Below are 25,495 nucleotides of genomic sequence, written 5' to 3' on the forward strand. Positions count from 1 at the left end.
CTTTGCCAACCGAAGTCCTTCCTGTTGGCAATCGATTGTGCTCATTCCCTAACTGAGGGGAGGATGAGAGGAATCAAAAACCAAGGAAAGTGGGAGAGAGGAGCTAGCGGCCACCACCGGAGTGTGTGGATGCTGCTGTCCCGACAGAGGCAAGAAGCCTGTATGCCCATAGGGCAAGCCTTGTTCGAAATTCACCGGTGACCAAACGGAAGCAGCGGGAACTGAACCGGAAAATCCGGGAGGAGCCGGAAGTGCGGCAGCAACAGCAGCGCTATGCCAAAGCTGGTGCTGAGCCACCTACGAGCTGAAGCTCGGAACCCAAAGGTAGGCCGTAGGCCAGAACCGGAAGTGACAGTAACCTGTGCACTACCCGCTTGACCTACCCTCCTGCCAAGGCCGGAAGCGAAGCTGCCGGAAATGGCTGCCGTGCAAAGGGCAAAGCTCAAACCGGAAAAGGCCATGGGCTGCCCACACACCGATGAACTAACATTTCCAGCCGGAGCCGGAATAGAAGCTGTCGCGGACGACTGCTTACGTATAGCGCAGCTCAAGCAGGATGGGATCATTATTTGTCCACCTTCCAACGAGGCACTACTTCCGTGAACCGGAAGTGCCGCTGTCGCGTACGACTGCCGACGTAAGGCAAGGCTCGAACCGGACGTGACAGTAGCCTGTGCACTAACCAGTGAACCTACACTTCCGGTCGGAACCGGAAGAACAGCTGTCGCGGGCGACCGCTGTCATAGGACAAGGCTCGAACCAGACGTGACAGTAGTCTGTGCACTAGCAAGTGAACCTCTAGTTCCGGCCGGAGCTGGAAGCGGCTGCCGCGAACGACTGCTGACGTAAATTCGGAAGCTGGCCAGAGCCGCCGAAGGCAGCTGCTCCTCGTACACGGACCCGAAGTCCGAAACGCCACCTGAAGGGGACGGCTCATAGCCAAAAGAACCCGACAAATGACGCTGCGAGGGAAGGCCGTAAGCCGAACGCCCATCCTGTTGGCCATCGATGAAACTCGCACCCCTGACTAAGAGGAAGATGAGAGTCACCAACAACCGAAGGCAGCTGACGAGAGGAGCTAGCGGCCACCACCGAAGTGGGTGGCTGCTGCTGTCCCAACAGAGGCAAAAAGCCTGTATGCCCAGGAGAACCACCGTATTCGAAATTCACCGGCGACACAACGGAAGCAGCGGGAACCGAACCGGAAACTTTAAATAGGGAGGAGCTAGCAGTCACCACCGGAGTGGGTGGCTGCTGCTGACCCAACAGAGGCTGAAAGCCCGAATGCCCAGGAGGACGACCGAATTCGAAATCCTCCGGCATCCCAACGGACGCAGCGTGAACCGAACCGGAAGAACCGGGAGGAGCTGTAAGAGCAGACGCCACCGCATAGCTATGCCATGGCTGTGGAGTCTGCCAGCTACAACCCGGGAGCCCTAGGCCGGAACCGGAAGTGACAGAGGACTGTGCACGACCGGCTGGACCCACACTTCCCGCCAAGGCAGGAAGAGCAGCTGCCGGAAACGGCTGCTGAAACGGGGCAAAGCTCAAACCGGAAGGGACCATGGTCTGTCCGCATACCAGTGAACCAACACTTCCGGCCTGAGCCGGAAGAGAAGCTGCCGCAAACGACTGCTTACGTAGTTCGTAGCTCAAACCGGCAGGGACCATGGTCTGTCCGCTGTCCAGTGAACCACTACTTCCGGCCGGAGCCGGAAGGGAAGCTGCCGCGAGCGACTGCTTACGTAATTCGTAGCGCACACCGGCAGGGACCATGGTCTGTCCGCTGTCCAATGAACCACTACTTCCGGCCGGAGCCGGAAGGGAAGCTGCCGCGAGCGACTGCTTACGTAATTCGTAGCTCAAACCGGAAGGGACCATGGTCTGTCCGCTGTCCAGTGAACCACTACTTCCAGGAACTGGAAGTGCAGCTGCCGCGGACGGCTGCTGCGAGCACATACCTTGCGACGACCGTATCCCGAAAGGGACCTGCTCAGGTGCACTCCCGCAAGCGGGAGCCACCGAGCGCCGGCCGAGAAGAGAAACGCCTGCAGGCTGGACAGGTGATCCGGAAACAACAGGAACACGGGAAGCCAACGACCGAGGGTCGCACACCCCCGGGAGGGAGGCAGAGCTGGAAACAGGGTCCGTCCGCGCCATCTCTGTATTCTGGAATCAAAGAGGACAAAAGGCTAGCCACAAGAGTGCCAGCCTCCGGCACAGGTACCGGGGTTGAAACGGACGTGGTAGCGGTCAAGCCCGCCGCACGCGAGCCAGACGAAGTTTCCTCCGGCGCCGAAATGGGCACCGAAAAAACGAAGTTAGTCTTCGGGTCAGAAACGTGAACCGTGGGGTTCCTAGCCGAAGAAGAAGAAGCCGAGGACTTAGGTTTGCCAGGGCCTTTGCCCTTACTCTCGGCCTTAGCCGCTCGCTTTTTCTCACTATCAGACATGATGTCACGCGAGAAAAACAAACTACTGAAAATACACAAGTCTCTAGGACGTAAAACTTCAGCAGAATAAACTAGCACAAGGTACAAGTTACAAGCAGGTAATAGTGCTACTGGTCGACGCTAAAAGTCCGAGCACGGACCCAAACTAACCAGCAAAAAACACCACGTGTATGCGAAAAATGGCGACCAAAATGGCGGCCACGGCAACAAACTACCGAGCAAAATTCACAAGTCCGCGGACGAGAAAATTCTCAGCAGAATGGCAATGCAAACAACAACAAAATGGAACAATCTCACCGCTAGAAACAGCTATGAGCAGACGGGGAGCCGAGGCTGGTGGGTGTCAAGCAAACAGCAAACAACAGCCTAGGAGCGAAAACAAGCACGACCTGTCTCTCTGGCTGAAAGATGTCGAATGAGGGTGTCTCGTATTTGGTACGAGATCTGTGGCGTGATGCACGCTACGGGAGGCAACCCAGGGTAGCAAGCTTGCTACTTTTTTGCTTGGGTTGCTTCCCTTATACTATAGACGGGATAGCGTTTTTCAGTCTACCTAGCATCTCGACTGCGTCAATGCTAATATGTGACTCGGAGTAAGAATATGTAATTTAATTAGGGATTTTATCTCCCTCCCCATATAACATAGGGACTTTATCTCCATCCCCATACACCTGGTTTGACGTTGCCCAAACATCACCGACATAAATGCAGCACACGCAGACAGACAAGACAGATACTCACAATCTGCATTCTTCAAGGACTGTTTCTTCTTGGAAGGTTTAGAGATGACCTTGATGCGTTTGCTGTGGAAGATTCCAATGTCCTGTCCCCTTCCGTAAAACATCTTCACCGACAGCATGAAGTGCTTCCGCTTGTCGGAGTCAGAAATATACAACGTCTTTGCTGCGCAGTAGTTCTGCAAAATGCGAATGTTCTATCAGTGGACTGTGTTGATGTAGTTGGGCTAGCAACATAAGATTAGGAAGACAAGAAAAGCAAATGCTTTTACAACTCCCCTTCGTCATGTTCCATTACAGTGGAACCCCCTTTTAATTCCCACCAATAGAACACGACATTCCCTTCAAGACAAACATGAGCTTTTCCCTATTGCAACACACCTTTCTCTTCCATAACCTTTTTACACACTCACACACACAAACATGCACACATACACACACCAACATGCACACATACACAACAACACAACGCCCACCCACCAACACACACTCTCTCTCACCTTTCCCTCCAGATTTAACAGCAACATCACATACACACACACAAACCCACCCTAACACCCACACACACACACACACACACACACACACACCTTGCCCTCCAGGTTGAGCTGCACCATCTCCTGGTCCGAGTTGCCGATGCCCATGAACGCACACACCTGAGTGTCCTGCTCCGTGGCCCCCTCCTCCTCCATCTGCTCCCGCTTCCTCTTCCACCCGTTGCCAAACAGGTAGATACACGGGGGTGGACAGAAAAACCTACAAACAAAAGATCACAGATTTGCCAAACGGGTAGATACACGGGGGGTGGACAGAAAAACCTACAAATAAAAGACCACAGATTTTAGTAGCTGCTTAATATGGAGTTTTCTGTGATTCGGGCTACAATTCCAATCATGGAATAAAGTGAATGAAGTGATTTGAATTGAAGATATGCACACACGAAAACACCTTGACGCATGGAGTAAAAAGGTTATCTTCAATACCCTCTAACATTTGGCACAGAATAATTCCAATTGCTCAGATTTTGTAAAAGGAAGATATCACTTGATGATGTCAACCTGGATTAAATGCTACTGCATGGAATGCTTTAAGATTAAACTGATCCAAGGAGTAACCGCAAAAATTCAACTCACAAGAGCAGAAAAAACAACAAGAAGAACAACAACAAAACAACACACGAGCAACAACAACATTTTTTTTACAAAAAAATCACAAGAGCAAAGCATCACACACAAAAGCAAGCAATGCCTGACTGACCTAAGACAACTATGCATGCTTGGACAGTTTTACAGGTGTCATAGCCAGCTGTGCTTTTATCTTCTTAATTAGTGTCAGTATCTATTCTTCTATCTTATCTTCTTCTTCTTCTTCTGCGTTTGTGGGCTGAAACTCCCACGTACACTCGTGTTTTTTTGCACGAGTGGAATTTTACGTGTATGACCGTTTTTTCCCCCGCCATTTAGGCAGCCATACGCCGCTTTCGGAGGAAGCATGCTGGGTATTTTCGTGATTCTATAACCCATCGAACTCTGACATGGATTACAGGATCTTTTTCGTGCGCACTTGGTCTTGTGCTTGCGTGTACACACGGGGGTGTTCGGACACCGAGGAGAGTCTGCACACAAAGTTGACTCTGAGAAATAAATCTCTCGCCGAACGTGGGGACGAACTCACGCTGACAGCGGCCAACTGGATACAAATCCAGGGCGCTACCGACTGAGCTACATCCCCGCCCCTTCTATCTTATTAATTAGTCCTGAATAGGGGCAGCTCACCTTTTTTCATTGCCGTAGGATTTCTGAGCGACTTTGGCATGTAGTATCACAAGTACTTGGTCTCCTCGATCACGTAAATATTTCTTCATTGCTTCTCTGAAACAAAAGCATGGACACTATCATTATGGCAATAAACTTGTCCCCGATTTCATTGGGGCTGTTCAAAGTCTCGAAGTTCTAAAAAGAGACTAAACTCTGATTCAAACAAAAAGAAAACATCCAAAACAGTAGCAGATCAAACATACTGTATCAAAGCGAGCCTTGGTAAAAATAAAGACACTTCAATTTCTGCTTACCACTATGCCATTCACTGTCCTTCAAAATTAAACAAAGCCTCTGTTCTTTGCATAATAATCCACTACAATGTGTGTGAAACACAGAAGTTTAGTACTAGTAGTCAGTATAATTTTGTTTCCATGAGCCTTTTTTTTTTTTTTTTTTTTTTTTTTACAGAAAGAAGAGTATAAAATGCAAAACAATTACCTTGTTAATTTCTTTTCCTGGAACAACCTGAAAAAATTAAATTGGGGATGATTAGAACTGAACAATTTCATAATAAACCAAAACAAGAATCATCTCCTTCCAGGTCAAGCATTTTTACAAGCAACTACCTTCCCAACAGTCACATTCTGGATTAATTTGATTTTCAATGTGACGACAGGGACAAGTCAACCGACTGTCGACGGCCATAGCAGGCTAAATCCAAATAAGTTTACAACATTAAATATAACTTTTAAAGTGAGACTTATGCTCAGAATGCATCATCCCAGCACTCCTAATCAGCTCTCCCAAAACAATTAACATTGCAAAAGAAAGCTTCAAAATGAAATGATCTGCTATCATTTAGTAAGGCCTAAAAAAACAAGAAGAGCAAACGCTCGATCGAGTCACTTTCGCAGTTCTGAATATTATATGAGGCATCAGATGGACAGGAAGAAATTGCTATTCACAAGACAATGAGTCACGTTCACATAAAATTTGAGCCCGGTCACTTTTATAGTTTCCGAGAAAAGCCCAACGTTAAGTTGTGTGTTGCCGAACAGAAAAGGCTAGTTATCTCCCTTGTTTTTCTGATAACGTTCGTAAAAGGCTACAGATGTAAATACTTTGATGTAAAGAATAATCCTACAAAGTTTCAATCACATCCGATGAACTTTGTCAAAGATATAAAATGTCTAATTTTTCCTTTGACGCTGACCTGTGACCTTGAAAAAGGTCAAAGGTCAACGAAACCATCGTTAAAGTGTAGAGGTCATTGGAGGTCACGACTAAACAAAATATGAGCCCGATCGCTTTGATAGTTTCCGAGAAAAGTCCGACGTTAAGGTGGTGTCTACGGCCGGCCGGCCGGACGGACGGCCGGCCAGCCGGACAGACTAACACTGACCGATTACATAGAGTCACTTTTTCTCAAGTAACTCAAAAATAGGTGTGGTTACGGTAACCCGACCTACCCTATTTTTAGGGGCCGATCCTATAACTTTTTATTACATTTGTCCAACAAAAAAAACAAAACAAAAAAAAGTGCAAAAAACGCAATGAAAGCGAAAGCGCCCGTGTCGCACACTTATTTCCCTGTCAAGTAGGTTTAATTTGTACACATTAGAAAAAAAAGTAAAAAAAAAAAAAAGTGATTGCCTACCTACCTACCCTATTTTTTTTGGCTATGTTACCGTAACCACACCTATTTTTTGGGGGGGGGCCTAATGGTGCTAATTGTGAATTTCTTGTACCAAATACTGGCTGATATTTGAGGCTTGATTGTCCGCAAAATGTTCATCTGCTGGGTCATCATTGAAATACTAGCCATATAATATATAAACATACACACACACACACTTGTGTTGTGATTTATAGGTATTCATAATTCTAATTTTCAGTAAGGCCAAAAAAAATAAAATAAGTGTGGTTACGGTAACATAGCCAAAAAATAGGGTAGGTAGGTAGGCAATCACTTTTTTTTTTTTTACTTTTTTTTCTAATGTGTACAAATTAAACCTGCTTGACAGGGAAATAAGTGTGTGACTCGGGCGCTTTCGCTTTCATTGCGTTTTTTGCACTCGTTTTTTTTTTGTTTTTTGTTTTTGACAAATGTAATAAAAAGTTATAGGATCGGCCCCTAAAATTAGGGTAGGTCGGGTTACCGTAACCACACCTATTTTTTTTTTAGGCCTAAAGTAAGCCAATTACAAAACTGTATTAGGATTTGCACCCAACAAATACTGTGATAACAAAGTTGTTCCCTGGCCTCAGTCTTCGGTCATTTACGCATACTTTTTCTTAATCATATACATTGTTCTGACCCCAGGCCGGTCGAATGTCCAATAGCTTTGACGCTTCTATATTTTGAATACAGATTCAACTAACCCGTTGTCCTGGAAACAATATTTTGATCATCATTATGAGACTGTTATCTGGCGGTGAACAGCGCTATAGAAGAATGTTTTATTATCGAAAATTTTATAAGTAAATTTTCATTTGATTAATATACTTACCCGAATCACATATAGCATTGACGCAGTCTAGGATGCTAAGGTCTGAAAAGGCTACCCGTCTTAAACAATTTTAAAGGGAAGCAACCCCACCACAAACGTGTAAACGTAGCCATGGTAATGACCATACACCCGGGGAGTTACCTCCCATTGGTGTATGCTACGTCACTACCGTTACTCAACACGTGGTCAATATCATACGGCTTTAAAGAAAACTAAAAAACCATAAGGGGGGTTGGCGGGAGGGGATTCACTATGTGATTCGGGTAAATGAAAATTTACTTATAACATTTTTGAATAAATTACATATTCTTACTCCGAATCACATAATTATAGCAGATTGCTACAACAAGGCGGTGGGAAAGAAAAATCCAACTCACTCAAATCCTTGCCATAAACTGGCCCGCTGCCAACAAGTCAGGAAGGGCCCGGTGGGAAAGAAAAATCTAACCCACTCCAAAACCCTTACCAGGAACTGGCCCACTGCCAACAAGGCAGGAAAGGACCCCAGAACCATCCTGAGAGACAGCGAGCAGGCAAAAGTTGCGAAAGACAACTTCAGAGAGCCAGTAAGCTGTGCCCAGCACTTCTTCCAATCTCCTTTCTAGTGGAAGGAAATGCCAATGCCCTGGAACGATCCGTGCATAACGTTGTCCACTCAGTGCTGAGTAGGACGAACCCTCAAGGTGACCGTAAGACAATCATGCCAAAGTATGCAAACCTTGGGATGGAGTGAAGCCCGAAAGGCCTGTGAGATAAAAGTCAGCTCAAGAGAAGAGTGACCGATCTCCACACAATGAGCGAGAGAGACACCTGAGTACAAGATACCAGAGTCCAACTCGATGGGAAAAGCTCAAAAAAGAGCAAAAAAACGTTCCTAAAATTCCAAGAACGTGAAGAAACGCTCACCCTCCAATGCACGCTGTACTGCTTCCCTGCGTTAGAGTACAAGTCTAACCAAGACAAGAAACATAGTACTCCTGGGAAGTGACAGAAAAAACGCCAAAGAAAGAGACTTGACTGCTATCTTTGGCATCGTCACCCATAAAGCATGCTTGCTGCTAGAGCTGCCCCTCCCCCTGCCCGACACTGATCTTTACCTCGAAACTCGAGAACCAGTCAGAGACAGGCTAATGGCTGCCGGTTTAGCTTGGCCAGAGGCCTGAGCCTGCTTCTCCTGAGGAGGCTAGCTCTGCTTCAACCCTTGCAGAGAGAGAACTGCTGATCTCTGTTCCACTGGATCTCCTTCATTCTGGTATCAAACACCAGATGTCCAAAAGAGATCCCTCTACCACGGGCAAACGCTCTCAAGGTATCTCTCTTAGTCTGCTCAGTAAACTGAGAATGCGAGAGAAAACACGTCCCTCCGACACATGACTGTATAAGCGTAGTGAAGGGAGGACAGCCTCATTTGCTCTTCATTCACCCTAGCAAGGGCTGACCAAAAGAGTAGAGATGTCATCAGCGTCCTGATCCACAGTAAGTGTGAAAGGATTCAGTGACTCCGAGAGAGAGCGAGAGAGCGCTCTGACGATCATCTCCGAGAAAGAGGCAAGTTCCAAAAGCTGACGTCCAAATTCCTTCGAAGAACGGGAACGCAACACCCAAGTCCCTCTAAAACCTGCTTCACCAGCAGAGGAAGAAGTTCCTGCGTCACCGGAAAGGTGTACGCAAAAGAGCAAAGGACGCCAACAAGTTCCGCCCGGCTTCGGCAAAGTGAACTTCTTATGACAAGAAGGAACAAAAGTCGAAGCCTGTGTAGCTGAAGCCAGCCAAGGCTGAGCGTGTTCCGGAACTGAACCATGAGGAACGAGCAGCAGAACCGGAACATTAGGGATACCACTTCCGGGAGGAGATGGTCTAGCCAAAACCTGCGAAAGGTGGTACACGCCAAAGGTGACTCTCGAACTGGAAGTAGGAATCCTCCTCCTTCGCGGAACGAAAGTCCGACATCGTCGACTGAGCAACCAAAGCGGAAACCGCCGAAGCCGATGTACCCTCCGGAAAGTATCTGGAAGTAACCTCCGTCGCAGCTTCGAGAGCAGCCAAGAGGTTCGACGGAAATCCAGAACATGCCTGATTGCTGGCTAAAGACTGTACATCAGAATAGCCAAGCGAACGGACACGGACCTAAGTCACAGTTGCCAGTGGAAGACTAATGAACGGGATGACCGGAAACCGGAAACCCGTCCACCCGGAAACCGTCCTGTCGTCCCGGCCGAGGCTGAAAGCCTGAATGCCCGTAGGCCAGCCGCTGTTCCTCACTCACTGACATCCGAGAGGAAGCGTCAGGAAGAGGAACAGTGTATCCGGACAGAGCCGGAAACGCAACAGACAAAGCCGCACAATGCGGAAGCAAAGGTTGCATGGACTGGGGCCGGAAACCCGAACGCCCGTAGGCCAGTCCGCGGTCAATTCCAGTCAAGACCACAACGTGTACTTGCAATGGAGGACCTATGCTTCCGGTAAACCAGAAGCGCAGCGCCGGAAACGGCTACCGCCCTTGCTCTGAAAACGCCAATGCCCGCGACGAGGCAAAGGTGAGGTCAGAACAGAAGTGGACTGGGGCCGGAAGCCCAAGCGCCCGTAGGCCAGTCTGCGGTCAACTCCAGTCAAGACCTCTGCGTGTACATGAGATGGAGGACCTTCGCTTCCGGGAAAACCCGGAAGCGCGACTACCGTAAACGGAAGCCGCCCTTGCTCTGAAAACACCTATGCCCGCTACGTGACAATAGGGGAGTTCAGAACAGAAGTTTGCGGGTTGTGATCCCGCGCCAAAGAACTGTTTCCCAGCAGGGAATGTCCGGCAGCCTCACGAGGGTCGGTGGACCAGTTAGACTTACCGCAGTGTCAACCACGGAGGCAGAAGACAAAGAAGCAAGGAGATCCTCCCCGGAAATCGTCGCCGACGCCATCAACGATGCCAAAAAGCAAGAGTCACGCAATTAAGGGGGGGAAACACCACCGGCAAGCGGCGTGGGACGCTGCAATTCTTCTCTCCCAAACTGCGGAACTCTGGAAATAAAGAGCTAAGCAGTATAGACACCAGAGCGCCATGCTCCGATGCCTAAAAGAGGGAAAGCAAGAAGAAAAAGAAGTCAAAGACATGCTTAACTGCCCCCAAAACACATGTTCATTTGGGGCAGAATAAGTAACGGACATAGCGGTATTACATGCTTAGTCCGAAACAACAACAATTACCAATGGTCTGGTAGATCCATGACATAAGCCTTGCCATGTTTTATCACTGTCAGCCATGCTGACCCACAAAAATGGCGGCCAAACAATAAGTATAAGTTACTGGAAATTTACAAGTCCAAACGGACGAAAAGTCAGCAACTACAACGAAATTCCTGTCAAACTAATGACCAACAAGAAGAGCAAACGCTCGATCGAGTCACTTTCGCAGTTCTGAATATTATATGAGGCATCAGATGGACAGGAAGAAATTGCTATTCACAACACAATGAGTCACGTTCACATAAAATTTGAGCCCGGTCACTTTTATAGTTTCCGAGAAAAGCCCAACGTTAAGTTGTGTGTTGCCGAACAGAAAAGGCTAGTTATCTCCCTTGTTTTTCTGATAACGTTCGTAAAAGGCTACAGATGTAAATACTTTGATGTAAAGAATAATCCTACAAAGTTTCAATCACATCCGATGAACTTTGTCAAAGATATAAAATGTCTAATTTTTCCTTTGACGCTGACCTGTGACCTTGAAAAAGGTCAAAGGTCAACGAAACCATCGTTAAAGTGTAGAGGTCATTGGAGGTCACGACTAAACAAAATATGAGCCCGATCGCTTTGATAGTTTCCGAGAAAATATAAAATGTCTAATTTTTCCTTTGACGCTGACCTGTGACCTTGAAAAAGGTCAAAGGTCAACGAAACCATCGTTAAAGTGTAGAGGTCATTGGAGGTCACGACTAAACAAAATATGAGCCCGATCGCTTTGATAGTTTCCGAGAAAAGTCCAACGTTAAGGTGGTGTCTACGGACGGCCGGCCGGCCGGCCGGACAGACTAACACTGACCGATTACATAGAGTCACTTTTTCTCAAGTGACTCAAAAAGGAAAGAGCTTACCTACTAACAAAGCAGAAGGCAAGTAAGGAGGTAATACAAGGTTTACCTCACCATTACATCGGCCTTGCCACATTTTATCGCTGTCAGCCATGCTGACCAACAAATATGGCGGCCCAACAAAAAGTTACTGAAAAATTTACAAGTCCAAAAACGGACGAAAAGTCAGCAACTAAATCAACATTCTTGTCAAAATAATGACCAAAACGGAAAGAGCTCACCAACTACGAAGCAGGAGGAAAGTAAGACGGGTAAGTGGCCGGTGGGTGTCAAACAAACACCAAACAGCACAGCCACGAGAGAGCCAAAAAATCAACAACCTTCTCCTCTAGCGCTGAAAAAATCGTATGATGTTGACCACGTGTTGAGTAGCGGTAGTGACGTAGCATACACCAATGGGAGGTAACTCCCCGGGTATATGGTCATTACAATGGCTACGTTTACACTTTTTGTGGTTGGGTTGCTTCCCTTTAAAATTGTTTAAGACGGGTAGCCTTTTCAGACCTTAGCATCCTAGACTGCGTCAATGTTATATGTTATTCGGAGTAAGAATATGTAATTTAATTATTATTATTAATATTATTATGATCACTGATATGGCCCTACAAAGTCACTTACTCGCTATGCGCCGCCTCATAGCCATTAGCCTGCCGCAAGCTGGCCTGCTCCAGTTCTGCCATGTGGCGCATGGGGGGTGAGGGGGTGGGGAGGGGGCTGGGCGGTGTCTGCATGGTGGGGGCCAGCGATCCCAGACCCAGCGGGCTGGTGGTCGGCATGGCAACCATCTCCCCGTTGATCTTGTCTGGCGGGGTCAGCGACCCGTGCATCAGATGATTGGGTGGCCCAACGTCTGTTGACAGAGAGATTTAAATGTCAAACGTTGTCTTTTTAGCATTGAACATTCAAACCGCAAAATTGTAAAACTGAAATTAGGATAAAACTATTCTTTCTTTTTTTTAAAACACACAACCTAAAGGCCCGGTCACACAACCCAATAGTCGCGTAAACGCACGAATCACGCATAAAATTTGGTTGTGCGTGCTTGTCGGTCGAGAATTTGACCATTTTTGCTGATTTACGCGATGACAATCACCGATGAATTGCGCAAGAACTACGGAAAGATCACGCAAAAATCACTAACAAACCACGCACTACAGCGCATAGGTCCACAGGAAACCACGTATAATCTGCGCACTATCACTAATGAACTGCGTATGAATCGCGCATGATTCGCGCATGAACTGATTTTCAGTGATACGTAGGTGTTACAAGCGCAAATCATGCGTCATATGTCTGCTATTCGTCAGTGGAAAGTCGTCAATGAACGCGATAGCGGCAACATTTTTGCGAACGATCACCGATATTCCACGCATATTTCGCACATTGTTTGCGTAAGAACTACGCAAACTACGCAGAAATTACGTAAAACAGCGCAATACTGCGTAAACTCTTACGCGAAGCCGAGTTTTGAGCTGCTCAAAACCTGGAATCGCGTAAAGCGCCGATCCGGCGAACAACTACGGAGGTTCCACGTCAGAAAAACAGTATCGCGTAAGGATCGAATTTCGTGCGTGATTCATGCGTTTACGCGACTTTTGGGCTGTGTGACCGGGCCTTAACATCAATACTTATAATTCTAAACCCCGATTAACTTCCCTCAAAGTTTAACATTCTTGTCACCAAAAACATCACAACTTGACTTCAACTCTGGAGGTGATCTGTAACTGTACACAAAACTGGAACTGAATTACTTCAAAAAGCAAGTTTTCAAAAATGTCAAAAATAAATAATAATAATAATAATAATAATAATAATAATAATAATAATAATAAATGAGCATTTATATAGCGCAACATCATAACTTTACAATTATGCTCTTTGCGCTTGACACATTTAAAATTCAAACACAGTTATACAAGCATTTACATCTACATTCATAGTCAGCAACGCTTGATTAAAAGCATACACCATCAAAATACCCATGCACTGAACAGATGGCCCATGAAAATAGTTCCAAACTGAGAAATCTGCACCCTCCATGTCCCAAGGCCAGCAAAGCTAGATGTCAAAGAGGGACAGCAAATCCTACACTGACACCGTACTATGTTCATCGTGATACACGGCGGCAAGATGCTCCTAACCATGGAAACCCCAACGTGACACACACACACACAAATCTGTCTTAAAGGGTTCCTCAAACAATAGCGGTGGTAAATACTGCCGATGCTTCTTCAAAGTTTGTGGGTGATTGTAAACGGCTGTCGCAGTTTTGTGTTTTGGTGGAGAGCGGGACCCAAGTCAATACGACCACGTCCAAGAAGTAAAGGCTGCCACAGATTTGAAAGTGGGAACCAGACCATCTGATGCTTCCTTCAACTACGATCGATACTGCCTCCAAGCAGTGAACGCCATGAACAACCCGTGAGAACCACCACCTTGCTAATGCTGTCGAGGGACCACTCTGTTCTACTTCACATGAAACAAAAAGGGCTGTCATTTCTTGCAAGATGTGAGTTCTGAGCCTTTTGTTTTCTTTCAGACAATGCAATTAACAACAAATTCAAAAAAGGTGGAAGGAGGAAAAGTGATTTTTGTGGACAACGTGACCAAACTTGGTGCGACTTCAAAATTCAGAGGAAAAACTAACCCAGCAGAAAGCTGTTCTTGAAAGTAAACATAATCTACCATAAATTGTTCCATATGGAAAAGCAAATCAGAATCTCCCAAATCTACCTTCATCCACAAAAGCAACAAAAGGCCCCAGAGTGAAGTCATGATGTTCAGACATCATTTTTCGCCGAGGCAATCACAGACTTTTTTCTTTCCCTCAAAACAATCACGGCCAGTGTTTCACCAGGCAAACCAATTCTTTTCCATTGTGTGCCAGCAATTTCGATTTTAGATCCTGGGAACGGCCTTATCTGTTGGAAGAGGCTAGCTGGTGGGACTGGAGAGGCCTGGGTTTATCAGCAACTATTGATAACTGCTGCGACCACATGTTGGAATTCACAAATTTTCCCACGGCTCTTAAGGAGAAGTGAGCCTCAGCCAATGAGCTGGCTCACACGCTCTTTCAGCCACTAGCAGACTGGAAATTGATTGCTGAGACAACTGGGAGCAAAGAAAATCTTGCTTTTCTTTTGAGCCAAGAGATTTTGCACAAAAAGAAAGAAAACATTATTTTTCTTTGAATGCAAACAGAAAGGGGAAAGAAGAAATCAAAAAGAAGTTATGAATATAGAAATGCAATGTACGTCAAAAGTTGATTCTGTTGTCGGTGAAAGTTTGACAAAATAAATTAATGAAAAATACAAGAAAGGAGTCACCGAAAGATGAAAGACATTTATCTGACACTGAAAAAAAAGAAAAGATTATAATACTTTAAACAAAGACTTGAAACAGAAGACACTTTCATGAGCTTAACAAAAAACTGAGAAAAGTACCATCTACATGTACAGTGGAACCCCCCTTTTAAGACCTCAACAAATCTGAGAAAAACCGGTCTTAAAAAGGAGGGACTCTCATAATAGGGGTCAATTTACAGAGGTTATGAACAGAAAGTCTAAGAAAACAGAGTCTTAAAATGGAGGGAGTCTTAATTTGGGGGGTCTTAAAAGGGGGGTTCCACTGTACAAGAAACTAATGAGCCACAGAAAGTCAAACATCTCCCGCACAACTTGTACACAGCAAGCAGAAAGGGAGAGTCAAAATTCAATAACAATTAGAGATTTTTTTTTTAATAGTTTTTTTTTTATCAGATTCTGTGACAGTTCAACAACTGCCCCTTGATCTTTTTGACACTGTAAACCTTCACGGTAACAAAATCAGCGATTGAAAGGGCAAAAGCTGGTGATTTGTCAAACCCATGCCTTATCAATTATTTATCAATTCCAACCAAAGCATGCCAGTAAGACGGTCCAGTCCAATCAATATTCGCTTGGCAAGCCCTGCCACCACCATCCATGGAAGGAAACAATTTGCAAATGGCAGCGAGAAAAAAGAGCGGCTCCAGAATAATGGTTCAATTAGTTTGGTAATTACAGGAACCTTTGCCCTTTTGAAGGGGGCACCCTGCTGAGAGCAGGGACTAGAAAATGTTCTTGCTCTTACTGACTAGTGACTTGCACTTAATTTGAACAAAAAAATAAAAAGGGAAAAAGAGCTGTTTCAATTATGTGGAGAGCAGAAAATATTCATCATAAAAAAAGGTGAAGAATGATTCCGGCAGAGACGTATCAGACTGAATGTCACAGTCTCACTTTCCCCCACTTCACACCAGAAGAGGACATTAGAAGAGGGTGAAAATCACACGGGTTATGCATGTATAATTTTTATAAGATAATTGAACCTAACAGGACCACTTTTGCAAGTGGGGTTGGATCAAGAGGGACTTAGCTAATGGGACAAAACATATCCCTGTGAAAATGTCTGGAGTGTACTAACTACCACCCATGATTAAATACATGTATACATGTAATGTATCCTTCCTCAAAATAAATCCAAACATTAAAAACAAAAACTGAACATTTACAACGGATTTTCTCCTCAAAGGGTTTATTTTTTCACGGTTGTGCTTTATGTACTGACAAAATACCTTTACAAACATGATCCACTTCCTGCTTGCAAGAAATGCAGGAACATAAGGAGTTCATGCACACACAAAAAGAAGGTAGGCAGGTAATTTTTTTTTCTTTTTGTGTCACTGTCAGGGGGAAAATGTGCAGTTTTATTTCTTAAATTTCAATTAATTGCTTCATACATTTGTATTCTGCATCTCTTTTTACATCTGCAATCAACTTCACGCACAGAATTGTGCATTTCAATTTAATTCACCAAACGTATGCATTAAACAAATCTGTCAATTTATAAGAGAAAAATGTAATGCAGGATCCCCTCACACGTACACCCTCTTTGTAATGGTACAGATTAAAAAAAAAATAAATAAAAAAAAAATAGAGGAAACATTGTAGTCAGCTAACATAAGTAGGTGACCAGAAAAAAGAGACAAAGCTCAGGTACTATTCGCTTATTTGATTATTTCTTAGTGGGAAAAAAAGATAAGAAGAAACTGCCAACACCCATCAAGTTGCTTTTTTGTGCAAAACATGATTTAAATGTTAAAGTGGAAAAACAACAAAATAAAGTAAATAAAAAAAGGGGCTCAACTCACACACGAGGGGGTTGCCATGCGACTGGTCCGGAATGCCCACAGTGACACCACTCCCCCGCTGGTAGTGGCGGCCGACCATCTCGGCCTGTGAGGCGTAGTGCCGCCGGTGGTGGTGGTGGTGGTGATCCTCCTTCTGCGACAGCGCCATATTGTGGCCTGACAGATCCACAGGGGAGGCGTCCACCATCCCGGCGTGAGCCATGGCGCCCCCCTGGATCGGGAGCGTTTTCAGGCCCGAAGGGGGGAGTCCCTGGGGCGGAAGGCTGTGGTAGTGCGGGGGAGGATCGAGATCGGCACGGTGCATGGAGCAACCGGCCTGCGAGACGACAAAGTTGGGCCCACCTTGGATGGAGAACGGCAGAGCATGGTGCGTCAAGGATGGCCCCCCATAGCTGTTCAGGCCATAGTCTACCTGGAACCACACAAAAGAAAAAACCCGCAAAGATGAAAAGTAATTGCTTTTAAGAGCACGTGTATAAGCTTTGCTTGTTGTGCTCCATTTACTAATTGATTGTATACGGCTTTGTTATCTGTAATTTTTCTGAATAAAATTGTTTAAACCAAAAGTAATTTCAGATCAATTTTCAAAGCAGACGGCCCTGACATTATTTTGTGATCGAGCTAAGTGATCTCAGTCTTGACCAATATCATTGAAAAGACACAAATAATATACGCCATATAATTAAAAACTGGTTATTTAGTCGCAGCAACCAATGAAACTGCTGTAACACTAACAGGCAATCTATTCAAGAAAATAAATAACGCCAGGGGTCTAGGTGGCCGCGTAGGTGCCCTCAGGGGCAGTCAGCCTCTTGTGGAGGTTCAGAGGGCAACACCCCCAGAAGCTTAAAGAAAAAGTCCAAGGTTTTTAAGTATCTCCAAAAACTTGAAAATCGAATGCCAAATGTTACAAACATCTCTGGAAAAATATTTTAAAAATTGAAAAAAAATTGTTGTTGTTGTAGTTGAAGATTTAGTGTTGCGGGGCTAACCAAGACAAGTCGCCTGGGGTCAAGTAGTGGTCACGTGGTTTTCGGTGCACTGTGACGTCGGTGCACTGTGACGTCACAAGTTATTGTGTTGATTCTACCACTAGTACCAGCTTGATTTTCACACAGAAAAGTCACCACTGTATGCCCGAAAAGAATGCCTCGGTGGAGAGCAGCCGCAAACTGCAACAACTCGTCAATGTCCCCAGGCATTTCATAGCACACTTTCCCTCATAAAACTCTGAGTCTCTTGTGGAAATGGAAGAGATGTGTGCAGCACAAGCGTGCAGATTTCAAAGTGTCGGGCACTTTCTGGACACAGATTTCGCCATTTTTCTGCAGCACAAAAGTTGGCGTTTCATCCCTGAAACAAATGTGTTGACCACTGGCAGTGTCTTCCCTTCATAAAAGTCCGGAGAGGGCAGTATTACGACGAGCCATCGAAACTCCGAGGCGACATACGAACAGCGGATTATCTCACAAGAAGGAATGCGTTGAAGGTCAGAGTACATGCTTTTATTTTCATGCATACGTAAACATTGTTTTGCTGCGCAGAGAATACGAATTGGTGCAGAACAGTGTGTCTGGGTCCGGGTGATATTCGCTGGAGTACAGATGCGCCACAGGCTAGATCTACAGAGTTACAGAACGGTCTGAGCTGTGGACACGTAAGACAATGCGTGTGTCACGTTATCTATTCCATTCAGTCACAAACTATCCCCTGATATCAATTCATGAAATTGGCAACGTTTGCTGGAATCATGGTTTAATGCTATTTTTACCAGATCTAAACTTTTGGTGGATGTGCAACCGGTAAGGTAAACAGACACCTGCATGCTAGAGACAAGAAGATTACGAATTGTGCAGGGAATTAATCTTTCTGCATTGACTGAGAGACGCAAAACCAGTCTAATTGCTACAACATGGATACACATCCAGACGACTTCCAGAGGGTGTCTAAATGTTCAGTGTACTGTATAGATCAGAAGCATACTTTCGAATTGATTTATACTCACACTCATTTTCTCTCTTCTTTTACTTCCAGACCTTTCATCATCACTCACGGCCACTGGTCAGAACAGGTCACTAGACACAGACACCGTGACCATTCCAGATTTCCCGGTTCTCCGTGATCACAACGCAACTGTTGACCAGTCCTGTTCCTTCCGTCCAGAATCACCACAGGAGAAAACCAACGTGCCATTCATCGTAAGATTTTTGTTTTTTTTGTTTTGAAAATGAGTGCCTTATTCTAGCTTTGCAAAAAACGAGAAAGTGTCTTTGACAGATACCATCCAAATAATACATTATGAAAACAAGTACAAGTTCATTTCTACTCATGTTAATCGTTTATGCTTTCTGTGCTGAGCGACATATGGATTGAATTTCTTTCGTAACTCACCTCCCGTCAACATGCAAAACTATATCTGTCGAAGTAGTTTCAAATAAAGTTAGTATGCTTCCGAATAAAAAATATAAACAAGAAGGGCAAAGCCCATACGACTCACATGCTTTACACATTTTTCCTACCAAAATACATGTGACCTTGACCCAAGGTCAAGGTCATCCAAGGTCATGCAACACAAAGCTGTTAATTCAAGACATAGGAAGTACAATGGTGCTTATTGGCTCTTTCTACCATGAGATATGGTCACTTTTAGTGGTTCACTACCTTATTTTGGTCACATTTCATAAGGGTCAAAGTGACCTTGACCTTGATCATATGTGACCGAATGTGTCTCATGATGAAAGCATAACATGTGCCCCACATAATTTTTAAGTTTGAAACAGTTATCTTCCATAGTTCAGGGTCAAGGTCACTTCAAAATATGCATACAATCCAACTTTGAAGAGCTCCTGTGACCTTGACCTTGAAGCAAGGTAAACCAAACTGGTATCAAAAGATGGGGCTTACTTTGCCCTATATATCATATATAGGTGAGGTATTGAATCTCAAAAACTTCAGAGAAAATGGGAAAAATATGAAAAATAGCTGTTTTTTAGGCAACATTTATGGCCCCTGCGACCTTGACCTTGAAGCAAGGTCAAGATGCTATGTATGTTTTTTGGGGCCTTGTCATCATACACCATCTTACCAAATTTGGTACTGATAGACTGAATAGTGTCCAAGAAATATCCAACGTTAAAGTTTTCCGGACGGACGGACGGACGTCCGGACGGACGGACGGACGTCCGGACGGACGGACGGACGGACGGACGGACGACTCGGGTGAGTACATAGACTCACTTTTGCTTCGCATGTGAGTCAAAAAGGGTATTTTCTGAAATTTTTAATTATAGACCATCACGAAACATTCACGAGTATGTTGTTGACCTGATGGTCTTTATGGTAGACAGCAAGAGTTGCATGTTCAAGAAGTTTAACTTTAAGCAGTACATTTGAAAGAGCAAGGTAATTTAAGGTGGTATAATTTTAATGGTAGGTTCCACTGTAAGGCGACATGGAGGGTATCTTTGACGGACTCATTCAACATTCATACCCATGCACATCACCTCAAACACATAAGCTTTGTTCTTGAGTCAAATTTATTGGCTTCATAAATATTGTGAATTTTTGTCCGTTTGCAGATTGGCTTATCTATGAATTTTTTTCGAAAATATCTTGTGATCTACGTACGCATAATGTAACACGTGAAGAAGAACATAAAAAGTTCGTCAAAAGGAATCTAATTTGCATTTCAACCCATTTGCCTTCCTTATTGTTAATTTTTTCTTCATAAAGACTACTTTAAATAAACAAAATGTTTAACCATTTCAAGGCCTCTGAACACATTTAAAAAAATGCAGGTCTTTGCTCACTATATCAGATCTGCCAAGGCTCAGTTTACACAGGAAAAATCATCTGTCGACTTGAACACATACCAATAATCAACAGCCTCACTGCTTCTTGGAGCTGGATTTTGTGTGTGGAATGAATTACACATGTGGCGTTTTAGAATATAATTCATAGAAGATGTACATTCGTGCAGAAAGGCTTTAATGTAATAATTATGTCTTCGTGATGTTCTCTTAAAATAACTAACATGTGTTCCCTTTACCGGGCCTCTGAACCAGTTTTGTGAATATGCAGGTTAAACTCGTGCTTTTTCTGTGTTATCAGTGTATTTCTCATCCAGGCATGGATGCGTCCTCTTAAATGGACAGCCCTTCCCGTGTAAACGATTGGGTTCAAAATCTCAAATCTTACCAGGCTTTTACATGGGATATGGCCATCCTTCCGTTTTGAAAAATACCAGAACTGAACACTCTGTATGGGTACTCTCTTTGCGAATGTAGAATTTTATGAATTAATTTCTTTAACGCCACACGTGTAAAACATTCCCTAAAAGAATCCAGCTCCAAAAACCAGTCAGGATGTTTATTCCTGGTATATGTTCAAGTCAAGAGATTTTTTTTCTATGTAAAAGTCTTCGCAGATCTGTGTAGTGAGCAATCCTGTTTTGAAAAAGGACGTGCCTTTAAGCCTGTATAGACGGTTTGATTGTTGAGATACCTGGTGGCAATGACCGCACGGGTGGCAAGAGGTAGTAATGCACAGATGACAACAAACCGACCTGCATTTAAAAAAAAAAAGTTAGGGGGCCTTGATAGGGGAAACATTTTGTTAATTTCCAGAATCTTTATGAAGAAATAATGAACGAGAAGAAAGTCTGGCCTTGAAGTAAATGCAAATTAAACTATGTATACTTTTGACAAACTTTTTCTGTTATTATTCACATGTTAAAATGTGTGCAGAGATCGTTAGTTACTTCCAAACAACCATGTTTCAGGCAACAGGCAAACGGACAATACTGGACACAGGCTATGCTGACCGGCTCATGGACTGACTACCTGATGCAGGAGTAGACCAACAGTGAAAAAAGTCTGGAACAAAATGTTGCAGAACGTGAACCATGTACCGGACCACGTGACAACCCAGTATCATCTTCAAACCATGCAGGAATCTGTTCAACACAGTCACACGATTTGTAAAAGTATATTTCAGCCTTCTGTAACTCAGGGAGTTTGAACCCCACTCTTCATCCGTTTGGGAAAGTATTTCTGATTGTTTTGACTGCACAGGTTGGTAATGGTACTCTGATGCTTCTGCCGAGAAACCCCACTCGCTAGCGCACCAGCTGCCTGTTATGGGTAAGCGACGTGCCTGTATTTCCTGCAAAGCAAGACAGAATAAAACAGCAGCTTAGTTTGAGCTTTTAAGACATTCGTACAAGAGAAAACGTTTGGAGAGGGTGGATAGAATCATAAGACATGCTGTGTCTATGTGACGTAGAGCAGGTTTTCAAATTCATGCTGAAGCACTGTGTGATCGCTATTTTTGTTGGCATATCTTACCTTGATTTCAGATAGACTGGGAACCGAAATGAGGATGTTTACATGAATAAACTATGCTGATATGTATGTGTTTAGAAATAAAGAATAGTTTTAATGATATATGATGTGTGGTTTTTGTTTTTTAACCCAATGTGATATTTTCGTATTTGAAAACAAATTGTACACTCTGTTGTCAATTTTACTTTCAGATAAATAAATCTATCATAATGGAAATCATCTGTTTGTGTTGTGTTACTTACCCATTTTGATCAAGGTTGAGTCGTCCATATTCCTGTGTGTACGCATAGTATGCAGTTTGAAGGTAGTAGATGTCCGAGCAAACATAGGAAGATGTGCTGTTAGGCTGTCTATCTCCTCATCCAGGTTTTCCAGATATTTGAATTTCGTTCCCTCTTGGAGTTTCTGCACTGACACCTGATAAGCAAAATACACGTATCACTCTGTGATCATGGCAACATGTATCATCTGTATGCCCCGTTCAAAAATTACCTTGAGATTCTAAGGTATACACAGAAATTGCACTGGATCACAAAAACAACACGAACAGTAGTACATGTAATGTATATTCAGTTTAAAAACAATAACCCGATTTAACCCCAGGTAGATTCAGGGTCCCACTGACTGAATCTCATATGGTTGTTTTTCGGCACACACCACACATTTTTAATGGGACTGTGAGGTTTTGTTAATACAGTAAAATAATATAGTAGCAACGTACTGTCTGTTCGTGACGTTTGAGAATACCGATCTATGCACTAACGCATTGTCTTTTTGTAGTGTGACTGTCCGATATTGCGTACTCCTAAAAATCAATGATCAAAAAGTTTGAACTGCTGTAATCGTGTTTCAACTCAACTCAACTCAACTCAAATTTTATTCGGCATATGCCTGACAGTGCTTATTTGCTTCCAAAACGGCTTGCGATATCACTAGCCATCAGCGTTTCGCCACTGCTCAGAAAATCTTATGATTTCAGATCTAGTTTGAGATCGGAAATCACGTGTGCTCGTTTAACAAACGAAATTCATTTATTACTTCCCTTTGACCGTTTCGCAAGAAAAATGTCAGGATCACTATTAGTATTAGGCCAAAAAAAAAAAATGCTTTGGTTACGGTTTCATGGCCAAAAAAAATAGGGTAGGTAGGTCGATGAAACTTTTTTTTTGTTTTTTGGTTTTTTTTTGGTTGGTCCCTCTTGAAATGATAAAAATATTTGTGTATGCAGGATATTCGAGGTATTTTCATATTGGTGTATTTGGAACCACAGATATTAATTACTTTTTCATGTTAAGAAAAGAAAACTGGACATACCCTTTAAACTGTATAGTGCCACTAGTGAACACAGTTTTCGAGAGTCATGCCAAAGTCCAGTTCGAAAGAGTCTTCGGGCTCGGCACTTATTTTCGTCGACCCAACACATTTTATCCCGAACAGTTTGCCGTCCAAAGTTGGATAAAAATCATGAAAAATGTCCACCAAGGTTGCACTCTTCGAGTACCGACTTATCAGTCGTGTTTGTTCGATATGAACGCACTTTCCGAATACGATTGCAAATGCAGACGACATCTTTTTACGTTCGCGCAACGAACGAACGCACGAGACTGACTTCCCTTGGATATGGGAGTTGTAAAAAGCGGAGTGGTGTCCCTTGTCGGGCTTGTTGTTGTCTGCTCGCCGGCGATCGATGTTTTCTCTGTGCCGTGGTGTTGTCGTTTTCGGTGGGTTTTTGTGTGTGTGTGTGGTTTTTTTTGTGTGTATGTATGTGTTTGGTTCATTTTATTTTTAGCTTTAGGACCAAAAAAAAAGTTTAGGGTCGGCCCCAAAAGTTAGGGTCGGTCGGGAAACCGTAACCAAAGCATTTTTTTTTTTTGGCCTTAGCACATGAAAACAGCCCACCGCCATTTCAAAAAGTTTCACTGTTTGATGGTGTCGATGTCATGTAGTGTCTTACTGTCGCAAATAAAAATACCAGGATAATTGCAGTTTTGTCCGCAAGAAACTGGCTTTGCGCAATGTTAACTTGCTGTCTACATGTTTCGTTGTGTGACTGAAGAATTACTCAGAATTCCAAGAGAAAATAAGGATAGCTTAGTCGCGTGTGAACATCACTGTGGAAACATTTATTCTAAACTGGGCAGTTCAAGGACGAAATCCTTGATTAAAGATAGGAAAATAAACAACACCAGATGCCTGAAATAATAGCATAAATCAATTATCTTTACATGCTTACAGATCTGTGGAAGCACATCAACTGATCTGTGAAAAACACACCTGACTTCGATCTAGCATGCAAGAGGTAGCGACTACGGACTAGTAGTGTGTCAACATCACAACAAAGAGAATCACATACCATTTCGTATTGCCGCTTATGCTGGCTCTGTTTCAAGCAGTTCCTTGTGGCCTCGCCAGCATTTTGACGACGAAGAGGCTCAAACGGGCACGCTAAAACCTCAGGCTGGCTGAAAACCGGTCCGTATTCCACTTGTCTTCTTCACTGCTTGAGCCGGCCATGTTTGTTGTTCAAGGCTCGTGACGTAGCACACGTATGTGCACAAGGTCATGAGCCAAGACTGCGCGCGCGATGGAACGATTCAGAACAACCAAAAACGAGTCAAAGTATACTTTTTGGATTTCTGTGTTCATTTTTACACACGCATTTGTGGTTGATGAATTAAGAGGGTCAACATATCAAAAGTGACCCTAAACCTTGGACTTTTCCTTTAAGCATGTTGGCCTTGTAGATGATATGAATTTAACCCCCTCTGGTGAAAGATAAATTATGCATGTAAAGAAAAACTTTTTGTTTTGTTGTTGCTTTCACGAAAATCCGCAAAATCACGGAGATTTGGACTGCTTGAGGTACTCTGGTTAAAAAAATCTGTCAACATTTCAAATGTAACCATTCAAACTTTATATGACTGACACTGACAGATGACACTGATAGATCATCAGCCGTAGTCTTTGAAAGAAACAAAGGCAACGAGCAGCTCAACGTTCTGACCAATTCCATTCACTATATCAGTATATGCTTGAAACGAAGTTATCACTAATTATAAATATTCCGCTTACCAAAAGGGTTAGTTCAATTAACTACACCTTGCCCTTTGAACACTGACTCACTTTTTAAAACCAATAACTTCAACAAGCTACGTTTGTAACCATACGTACTTTACTTTATTTGCTGTTTAATGTCGTTTTCAACCAAACCATACGTACCTCACATCTAATTCATCCAAACACACACTCAAATATTGAAAGTCTAGGTAATTCTGGCATTCTTCTTCACGATAGAGAGATGGCTAACGCTATGCATTCTCGAGCTGCGAGCGTGGGAAACACTTGCAACATAGGTGGACAAGACATGATATACAGTAAAAAAAACCTTTTAAGACCCCCCAATTTAAGACTCCCTCCTAGTTAAGACCTTGTTTTCTCACACTTT

At 43.8% G+C, this 25,495-nt stretch overlaps 1 protein-coding gene and 2 long non-coding RNA genes across 3 annotated transcripts in view; 1 reads left to right on the forward strand and 2 right to left on the reverse strand.

The window, feature by feature from the left end:
• LOC138971612 (recombining binding protein suppressor of hairless-like) overlaps positions 1 to 16,846 on the reverse strand; it is a 37,068-nt gene extending 20,222 nt beyond the window's left edge. The window contains exons 1-6 of the mRNA XM_070344381.1: positions 16,709 to 16,846; positions 12,157 to 12,388; positions 5,448 to 5,474; positions 4,965 to 5,060; positions 3,780 to 3,945; positions 3,194 to 3,368 (exon numbers count right to left, since the gene is read on the reverse strand). Of these exons, the coding sequence (XP_070200482.1) occupies positions 3,194 to 3,368; positions 3,780 to 3,945; positions 4,965 to 5,060; positions 5,448 to 5,474; positions 12,157 to 12,388; positions 16,709 to 16,787 (775 nt within the window). The 5' untranslated portion in view covers positions 16,788 to 16,846. The remainder of the gene's footprint in view (positions 1 to 3,193; positions 3,369 to 3,779; positions 3,946 to 4,964; positions 5,061 to 5,447; positions 5,475 to 12,156; positions 12,389 to 16,708) is intronic.
• Positions 16,847 to 18,467: 1,621 nt separating this feature from the next.
• On the forward strand, positions 18,468 to 21,593 carry LOC138971596 (uncharacterized). Its single transcript, XR_011457304.1, has 2 exons — positions 18,468 to 18,906; positions 21,489 to 21,593. It is a non-coding gene; the product is annotated as an uncharacterized lncRNA (long non-coding RNA).
• Positions 20,227 to 24,785, reverse strand: LOC138971595 (uncharacterized). The gene is made up of 3 exons (XR_011457303.1): positions 24,404 to 24,785; positions 22,293 to 22,467; positions 20,227 to 21,871 (listed from the first exon to the last, which is right to left on the reverse strand). It is a non-coding gene; the product is annotated as an uncharacterized lncRNA (long non-coding RNA).
• Between the last annotated feature and the right edge of the window lie 710 nt (positions 24,786 to 25,495).

The sequence above is a fragment of the Littorina saxatilis genome, linkage group LG7 (genome assembly GCF_037325665.1).
Source record: "Littorina saxatilis isolate snail1 linkage group LG7, US_GU_Lsax_2.0, whole genome shotgun sequence".
Taxonomy (NCBI): domain Eukaryota; kingdom Metazoa; phylum Mollusca; class Gastropoda; order Littorinimorpha; family Littorinidae; genus Littorina; species Littorina saxatilis.